Genomic DNA, 10,222 nt, shown 5'->3' on the forward strand with positions numbered 1-10,222 from the left:
ACGGGGAAACGAGGAAGGGGAGGGAGTTATTAGCTATGTAAACCTTATAGGCTATGACGGGGTAAGAGAGTGGTGGAGAGCTGTAGAAGATTGTAAGAGATTGTAACCTCAAGGAGATCAATAAATCTTATATCTAATCTAATCTACTCACGCACTGAATCGATAAATTGATTAACGATTATAACGATAGCGTTTATTCACAATAGATCACTACTTATTCACTTAATCACTTGAAAAAACGCGTTATACATGTACGTATTATTTGACACGGAGAGCGCGCGACGACAACAAGCAGGTTATGTCAATACTAGCGCTGCCCGCTGTCGATTGCAAACACCGCTAGTATCGAAATAATCTGCTTGTGTTGTCGCGCGCTCTCAGTGTTAAATAATACGTACACGTATAACGCGTTTTTTCAAGTGATTAAGTGTATCGGTAGTGATACATTGTGAATAATCGCGATCGTCATAATCGTTATAATCGTTAATCAATTTATCGATTCAGTGCGTGAGTGTAAAAATGTAAATGTATCGATACAAAATAATCGATAGAAAACTCGTGCTATTCGCTGCCGTGCAGCAATTATTTGTTTAATTATTTTATTTATGAAGAATCTCTACAAGGTAAGAATAAGTGAGTGAGTGAACGAATGAGAGGGTGAATGAGTGAGTGAGCGAACGAGCGAGCGAGCAAGCAAGCAACATTAGAGAGCAAGAAGGAGTGAGTAAGAAAGAGAGAGAGAGAGAGAAAGTGTTGTGTGTGTATGTGTGTAAACGTGTATGTATGTATGTAATACTCGTACACGTTCTCATACATAGCACATACACACACATACACACACTCATCGCGTATAGCAAACAGCTGATCGAGTGCTGTAACGGGGAGATTTAGAACAATCGTTCGTTTTTAAAGGATCGTATTCTTGAATGATTTCTAAGATGATTTTTCTTTTACGAAAATTTTGTCTGAAGTTAGTTTTTAAATTATAAAAGGAAATAGTGAGCGAATTATGGGATGGGTACGCTGTAGCGCTCGAGTCAGCTGTAGCGAGCGGGGGCGGCTCACTTGCGCATAGTACAATTGGACACGTTGCAATTGCGCACTGTGTTATTAGACACATAAAGTTACGCACCGTTCAATTGGACACATTGTTTTTGGACACAACACATGTTTTTGTATAAATTAAAATACACACGCATGTATGCATGTATAATTTTGAAATTTTTTGACATTGATTATTAATTTCATTTGGTAAATAAATATTTGTTACAGTTTGTTTACACACAGTTCTTTTGTGCACATTTCTTTTGCACATATTTCGGATCCGATCGGACACTAATATGAACTTTGTAAGTTGTAAAGCGAGGTCCACCCAGCCTACCGGTGGCGACGCTGTGGGAGAGGGTCGAAGGACTCCCTTGCACTCCCCCACCGTGTGTGCGTGCTTAAGAAATGTGCGTAAAAGAAATGTGCACAAAAGAAATGTGCGCAAAAGATATGTGCGTAAAAGAAATGTGCGCAAATGAAATGTGTCCAATCGAATGGTACGCAATTTTATGTGTCTAATAACACAGTGTGCAATTGCAACACAGTATCCAATTTTACTGTGAGCAAGTGAAGGCTTCTCGGAAATAGTGAGTGCCTCGCGTAAGCGTTGAATGGTAAGTTGCGCCGCCCCTGCCTACCATATGTACCCATCCCGTAATTCGTTCACTATTTAATTTTATAATTTAAAAACTAAGCTTCAGATCAAATTTTCGTTAAGGAAAAATTGTCTTAGAATTCATTCAGGAATACGACCCTTTAAGGACACTATACTTGTTTTGATACACTTTGTATATTGTATATTAGTTCACTCTGTGAACTATTATTCTATTGTTATTACGTATAATCATACAATGTTTAATACTCCATATAATTTTTAGATATTATTGATACATATTACGCACATATGTGCGTATTATGTATCAATAATGTCTAAAAATTATATGTAGTATTAAACAGTGCATAAGCAAATATAAAATTTATATAAAATGGGCGCTTGTTAGCTTTGTTGCATTACTGCTATCTGCCACGAGAGGCCAGAAAGCATTTTAGGCCTTACCTCGGCCATAAAATGATACGCTAGAACAAGGATAGCATGATTGTTGATTCTTTTCTATCCTTTCTCTCTGCGGTGTGTCCGCGCGAGCGATGCAATGGTAAGCTTCATAAAGTTAGCCGGTCAACATTCATTTTTATAATTTTTTTTTACAAGTAATTTGTTGATGATTGTTAGCTTAATTACAACGTATGTTGGTTAATATTTTTTTTTTGAAAATACGAAAATAAGATGTTATGTGAAGTTAGCCGGAAAGATATTTTTATTTCAATCTTAGTTCAATCGATGCGATCGTTTGTTGGTCACGGAAAACTAATTAAAACATTTATTGGTTCATAATTGCTTTAAAAAACGAAAAAATCTACTGCAATAATGGTGGGAGTGGGTAAAACTTAAGATTGAATTTAAGATACACATGCGCTTGCGCACACACACACATACGGGGTGGTGCAAAGGGGGCCTTCGGCCCTCTTCCCACACCCTCACCGCTGGGTGGACCTCGCTTTACAACTTATAAAGTACATGCTACATTGTAAAGCGTGACCAAATATGACCAACAAACGATTGCACATCAAGTGAACTAAGATTGAAATAAAAATAATATCTTTCCGGTTAACTTCACATAAAATTTTATTTTCGTATTTTCAAAAAAAATATTAACCAAGAAACATTGTAATTAAGCCAACAATTACCAACAAATGATCAACAAACGATTCGTAAAAAAAAAATTATAAAAGTGAATGTTGACCGGCTAACTTTATGGAGTTCACCGCGCGAGATCTCCAATATCAATTCGGAGTTTGCCCGTTAAGCGGGGAAAGCGGGGAGCACACACTTTTGCATAAGCGCATGACAATAAGCATAAGGAAATTGATTGGTTCATTTTCTTATGCATACATTTGTGGACCAATCAATTTCTTTATGTTTATGGTTATGCGCTTATGCAAAAGTGTGTGCTCCCCGCTGAACACACACTTTTGCATAAGCGCATAACCATAAACATAAAGAAATTGATTGGTCCACAAATGTATGCATAAGAAAATAAACCAATCAATTTTCTTATGTTTATTGTTATGCGCTTATGCAAAAGTATGTGCTCCCCGCTTAAGCGGGGAACACACACTTTTCCATAAGCGCATAACCATAAGTATAAGGAAATTGATTGGTCCACAAATATATGCATAAGGAAATAAACCAATCAATTTCCTTATGCTTATAGTTATTCGCTTATGCAAAAGTGTGTGCTCTCCGTTTTACTCTTGCCGACCCTTATGCTAAGATTCCATATGTGCAGCAAATGCTGCGGTGACCAATCAAGAGTTAGGCGCTTGCCGGAGCCCGAGTTGCATCTGGCTCTTGATTAGTCACCGCAGCATTTGTCGGAGCCTCACCGCATGTATGGAGCAAAGCTGTTAACGATACATTCGGAAACATCATCTATGTGCACACTAGCGTTGTTTTATCTTTATTCAACTTTTAGTAAATAACAAAGATAGAACAATGCTTGTGTTGTTTTTGAACGCAGCCTAATCGGGTTTAATGATATTTGTAATTTTTAAACTGATCAATTACGGAGTCATTCTATATGTCAGAGCAATAGGCCAATTTTAGAACTACGATGTTATTAAACCTATTATTTTGTTATGTCGTTTTTGAATGTAGCAGGTTTAATCGTTCTGAGAGTGATTAATAACGTCATTGCATTGTTTCTGTGCCAATAAAAGATTTGAATTCGTAGTAAAATATAATGATTAATTGATTCGGGTTGGATTAATCCGTTCATTTGCCTAGATGCATCGAATTTTTTGCGAAGATTGAATGCGATATATAGTAGTTAATCGAATAAAATGAAGTCTTGCGTGACCGCTGCACGCGCATGCGTTTAATTCTCTTCAAAATTGATTTTAAAAAATGTGGAAAATTAATTAAAAATATGAAACAAAAAATAGTATTTATATATATTTATTTATTCATTTATTTATTATATTTACGCTATTAATTTGTCTTCTGCGAGATTCCACTAAAATTGAAGTGCCCCTCATCTCTGCTATTACCAGAGAGAAGTCTGGAAGCGGCTATCTCGGCGTTTTTCGTACGATAGCTCTCGGCCCCGTACAGCGCCTCTATGTCTATTTTACGGCAGCTTGAAACTACAAGGCCATTTTCGATAAACTAATTTTAGAAAAAAAATAATTTTTATAAGATAATTTTCTACAATAAAATAATTTATTTTATATAATATTGCATTTTTTAAATGTATATGAGCAAACAATAGATTTAGATAAAAAAATGTTCTCGACAAAATCGGGAGATTTGAACTGAGATATGCGGCGTGAAAAATCGAACGCTTCCCATTTAGCCCATTTTGATAGTGTTGAAAGTAAGACAAATTGAATCGTTACTTATTTTATATACTTGTATGCTTCTTACGTTTACAATATTTTTATTTCAAAGGTAATAAAAAAGGGGAAAATAATTTTTAATGTAGATATAAGTTATACAGTACGTAAAATGAAAAATGTATTTTATTATACTTAACATTATAACATTTTATGAAGATAACAAAAATATGATATAAAATAAATTATTTTATCGTAGAAAATTATCTTATAAAAATTATTTTTTTTTCTAAAATTGTTTTAGCGAAATTTACTTTAATAATACTTTTATATGCGGAACGTTCCACAATACTTATGTACATCTGTATTTACACGATATCTGTATAATTAAAAAAATAATACAATTGTTAGCTTATGAAATAGCGATTACGATTGTTAAACAATAATGCCAAACAAGAATTGACAACCGTGCTATTTCCCGTTGATATGATACACAAAGTATCGATAGTCACAAAGCAACAAATTCTATTATTCTTCTACTATTCTATTATTATTGATTATCAAACAATATTTAATTGCACGTATAATTTTAATTATAATTTAAACACATATATATTCACACATATATATACGCAAGTATAAATTTTGCAAAAAGTGGATGCTTATTAGTTTTGTTGTGTTACTGTTTTCTGCAATGAGAGGCCAAAAAGCATTTTCAGTTTTAAGCGGGGAGCACACACTTTTGCATAAGCGCATAACCATAAACATAAAGAAATTGATTGGTCCACAAATATATGCCTAACGAAATGAACCAATCAATTTCCTTATACTTATGGCTATGCGCTTATGCAAAAGTGTGTGTTCCCCGCTTCAACCCGTATTTCGGCCGTAAAAGCCATTGCACATTAAAAAATTTTAGTCGTAATCGTAAAGCCGTAAGTAATTCAACCACTCACAGTTCAAACATTCTTATTATGTTTTAGAATATTTGATTGTGATTGTCAATTTTCTTACAGCCTTAAGCGGGGAACACACACTTTTGCATAAGCGCATAACTATAAGCATAAGGAAATTGATTGGTTCATTTTCTTATGCATACATTTGTGGACCAATCAATTTCTTTAGGTTTATGGTTATGCGCTTATGCAAAAGTGTGTGCTCCCCGCTATATGATTATGATTAAAATTTTTTAACGTGCAATGGCTTAAAACAATACGCTAGAGAAATAAGGATAACATACGATTATCGCTCCTTGTCTGATGTTATCTCATCCCACAATCGCATCCATGTGCTCAATACGTCGGCATGTGCTTTCATGGACGCTACATACATACGCAATGAAAGAGAGATGAAGACGGAGCAACATCTCTCTTTGTCTAGCGATCAATGTACTACCTCTATCGACAATATCGAAAAGTGGATGTAGCACAGACATGAACTAAAATTGAAAAATAGACGTAACACGGAAGTGAACCAACTGGCTGTTTTATCCTGCCTGAAAATGGACGTGGCCTTGTAGTTTCAAGCCGCCGTAAAATGGACGTAGAGGCGCTGCTGTACGGGACCGAGAGCTACCATATGAAAAACGCCGGGATGGCCGCTCTCAGGCTTCTCTCTGCTATTACATTCGAAAATGCCATATATTTGAAACCGTAGATTCGCATAGTCACCGCACGAGGTCTCTAATATCAATTTACAGTTTGCATGTCACTTTTGGTCGAAATAACTCCAAGCATGGATATTTATATGTTCATGGTTCCAACTGCTCTAAGTTCCAAGTGGCACTCTCAGCATTATTTATTATTTATATATACATATAATGGCTAATATACTGAATACTGTAATTGCTGTCAATTTCTTTCAAATACAGACCATCAGCTATCTAAATGACAATTAAGTTCTACTAAAGAGAAATAAAGAAGTATAAAAGATTTTTATATAATTAGTATTATTACATTGATGATTAATATTGCTAACAATATGCGACGTTCTCATTCGGGTAAGTTTTTATACATTTTTTAATGCAAATGTATAGATAAAATCTTATTTTACATATGATTGTTATTTTTTTTAGGCTACAGCTACGAGCCATTACCAAGTACATCTACCCACAATGTCATGGAGGATGAAAATGAAAGAATGACGGAAGAGCTGAAAGATAAAATTCATGCTTTAAAATCTTTATCTATTGATATTGGCACTGAAGTAAAATATCAAGACAAAATATTGAGAAATATGGTTAGTTGATTTTCAAGACATGATTTTTTTTTTTATTAAGACTGATTTAAAAGATAAAATTTATTTCAGGATGATGATTTTGAAAGGACAAGTGGTTCCTTATCAAGTTCTGTAGCACGTGTTTTACGACTCGCAAAAGCAGGCTACAATTACTATATCTTATACTTGTTTCTTTTTTCTATAGCAGTATTTTTCATATTGTGGATAGTATTGAGATTTAAATGATTGTACATAAAATCTATATCTGAGAGAGAGAGAGAGAGAGAGAGAGAGAGAGAGAGAGAGAGAGAGAGAGAGAGAGGTGAGGGAGGGGGGGCGGAGAGGTAAAATGTATATAAAATATAATTAAGTCAAAATTGGAAATTTTAAATAAGTTATATAGCTGATTTCAATGTTCTTGAATTATTTTATAAAAAAATTCATTCATTTTATTAAGATTGCATTGTCTCATATTTGTATATGAAAATATTAATTAATCTATATTTATATACAGATATGTTCTACATTGGAAATAAATACTATTTTTTTCAAAAATTTATAATTTTTATTTTATTAATTTAAATTCAATGCAATCTTTGCCAGCAAGTCAATAATATAGGGCTATGTATTTGACTTGGCATTGTGAGTTGAAAATATTGATCTTTTATGATCAAGAAGAATGATGCGTCACAAGGCAATTGTTTACTTTTTATGAATTTTTGAATCTTTATGCATATACAAGATATCCTAGGGTGTTTCTGATAAACTGCAAGAGGATATTATACAAGTGAAAATAAAAAAATATTGTATAAAGCTAGAAATGATTTATTACAAAGTTATAAGCATATATTGAAACGGAACATAAAATAGGTAATAACAGATTATTTCCATTATGCAGAATCAGTGTATATCAGTGTATTCCTCATTTGAAAATACTTTTGGCATTATAATGGTTGCTAGTTCACACAATGAATGAAATCTAAGCTATTGATGTAAAAATAATAATCATATTGAATTTTTTAAAGATAGTAAGCATGATATAAATACACCAATAAAATAAATATGTTCAACCACTCATATTCTGCACTAAACACGTTGAATCTTTCATATTTTGCACAATGAAAAATCCATGGTTATCTATTTCATGTTTTGTTCCAATATTTGCTTATAATTTCGTAATAAACTTTGTAAAACATTCCTATAACTGAACTTCATATAAAATTTTTTTCTTATTTCAATTTATAGAATATGCTTTGCAATTTATCAAATAAACCCTGGGATACCTTGTATATATATATGTATACTGTATATATATATATATATATATATGTATATATGTACAAATTACACTTAAATTTTTTTAAATTTGTTTAATATTTATAAGTTTAAATAATGTGCAATATTAATTAACAGAATAAACAAATATATAATTGATACAGATGTCAAATTAGACTTACTTAGTAACTTATTGTTTTCTCATTTATTGTGTTTTAAAAAATGTATAGTATCATCATAATGTGACAATCTGTATGTGGTGTGTGTGTTTATATTAATTATTATAAAAAAACAAACGATAAAACTTGATTTAGTTCTCAAAAAACGGCTAAATTTTTTTGAGAATAATTAAGATTTTTAATTTAAAGCATGTATTATATGATGTATTATACGATATATAGTATTTGATTGATAATAATATCATATTAAAACGAAAATTATTTGATAAGGTTGGTATGCAATCAATATATTCAATCTATTTATTTAGTATTATGTTTAATTTTAAAAATGTCGCCAGTAAATAAATTAATAAACAAGTGTTATACGACCAAACTGGCAATTTATTGTTTGATTATTATATCACGACGTTTCGACTATATGGTTTTGGTCCTTATCAAGTGAAAGTTATAATTAAAAAGTAGAAAGAGAAAAATCGAAATGTCAAACTGACATTGTGTCATCCACTATGTTTGGAATACTGAGATCAACTGTACTATTTATTTAGTTAAAATAGAGTAATTTAGTTTTTTGAAGAGTAGTTTGAGATTCTCAAGATGTACATACAAATCATTTTTTTAATTAATTTCTTAAGATTTTTTTAAATATTTGTAATATAATACTATTAGCGTTTCCGGATGGACAGGTTAATCCAACTCGGATCATGAATTCCAAACGTCTTTTATTGACAGAGACAATGCAAGTACTGACGTCATTGCATTGTTTTTGCCAATAAAATAATTCATATGATTCAAAATTTTTAGAGAAACAAATTGAAAATGCTATAGTGTGTGGCTTAAATTATATATGCTCCATAAGAAAGAAAAAATATTTTGAATAATTTGTTAGAAAAAATATAAATCAGTTGTTTCAAAAAAAATCAATAAAAGATTCTAAATATTACAAATAAGATTATTTAACTCAATTATTTTAAATATTTACACAATATCTAACAATAAGTATAATTTATAAGTTTATTTAAGATACATAATTTTTTTATTAATATCATTATTAAAATATTGAAAAAGGAGTAAGAAAACGCTAACATTAATATTATCAATGTGCGGCATGTAATATTTAAATTGAATTTAAATGAAGTATTCGTTTATTATTATGATGATAAAACAAACCCAAAGTACTTTAAATATTAGAAAAGCTATATATTTTAAGTTTTAAGCAATACAAAATTTTAATAATGATTCTGAGACATTATGTATTATTGAAGAAATTGTTTCATGATAATATAATAATGATCTAACTCGATCACATGCCTCCTAATAGTATACATGTATCCAAAATCAGTATCCGATACAGAAATCATACACGAAGTGCATAAAGCTAAAGCACCACCTGTGGAATAGCAAAAGTAGATGGTGCAACACTTTATACGTCCATTTAGCGCAATTATTTCCGAATGAGACACTACTCTGTCGACTGTGTCCATAAGGTCCTCACTTTGAGCACTTATATAATTACTGTCGTCCGACAATGCGTGATCTTCATCAGACTCGTCTAATATAGCTTCAAAATTATTATTATTATTGTTTATCTGCTCCATTTTTTCTAGATTATCACCAAAGATTATCACAAAATCTTTTTCTATACTAAACACTTGGCACAATACAGTATCCACTATATTTTTCTAATAGATGTATACACTTTCAAATCGTATACTACTATGATTTGACACCCCTTCGTTCTTCATTATTTATCGCTTTTTGAAGGGTGTGTCTAGAAAACAAAAATTGTGTGGGAGGTTCTAGATTTACGAATTAGATTTCTGCAGAAGTAGGGATCTTCCAACTTTGACGAATTAAAAATTATGCTGGCGTCTTCATTAGGCGTTTCTCCTACTTTTCTTATTTTACTCATGATCGTCGATTGGTGAATTCAATATCGATTCGGGGGTTTCTTTGCACGTGAATGTTAGAGAAAATTCCATCATTATTTTTATTGCTGCGGATGCAGTTGCGTTGATTTGCAGGGTATTTTATTAGAAGTTTTATCTTGTCAGTATCTTGCCGGTATCTTTTAGTTTTTTTTCCACCGAAAAATTTCGGTAAGGGATATCTTA

The 10,222-nt window shown here is 31.8% G+C and overlaps 1 protein-coding gene across 2 annotated transcripts; it reads left to right on the top strand.

Moving 5' to 3' along the window:
- The first annotated feature begins 407 nt into the window (after nt 1–407).
- Nucleotides 408–7,212, top strand: LOC126851798 (BET1 homolog). 2 transcript variants are annotated; one of them, XM_050596138.1, is made up of 5 exons: nt 408–1,454; nt 1,575–1,661; nt 6,311–6,439; nt 6,515–6,678; nt 6,748–7,212. In XM_050596138.1, the coding sequence occupies exons 3-5, from the start codon at nt 6,400–6,402 to the stop codon at nt 6,901–6,903; spliced, it is 360 nt and encodes a 119-aa protein (XP_050452095.1). In that variant the 5' UTR covers nt 408–1,454; nt 1,575–1,661; nt 6,311–6,399; the 3' UTR covers nt 6,904–7,212. The 2 variants fall into 2 exon arrangements, with proteins under 2 accessions (XP_050452095.1, XP_050452094.1); XM_050596137.1 differs by having other exon boundaries at nt 408–1,661.
- Nucleotides 7,213–10,222: the final 3,010 nt, after the last annotated feature.

This window comes from Cataglyphis hispanica, chromosome 8 (assembly GCF_021464435.1).
Source record: "Cataglyphis hispanica isolate Lineage 1 chromosome 8, ULB_Chis1_1.0, whole genome shotgun sequence".
Lineage (NCBI taxonomy): Eukaryota > Metazoa > Arthropoda > Insecta > Hymenoptera > Formicidae > Cataglyphis > Cataglyphis hispanica.

Bases quoted from the DNA above. Each gene is read 5' to 3' on its own strand.
- LOC126851798 (XM_050596137.1), top strand. From the start codon at position 6,400: ATGATTAATATTGCTAACAATATGCGACGTTCTCATTCGG. The intron at 6,440-6,514 runs GTAAGTTTTTAT...TATTTTTTTTAG, and splicing joins TATGCGACGTTCTCATTCGG to GCTACAGCTACGAGCCATTA. The intron at 6,679-6,747 runs GTTAGTTGATTT...AATTTATTTCAG, and splicing joins ACAAAATATTGAGAAATATG to GATGATGATTTTGAAAGGAC.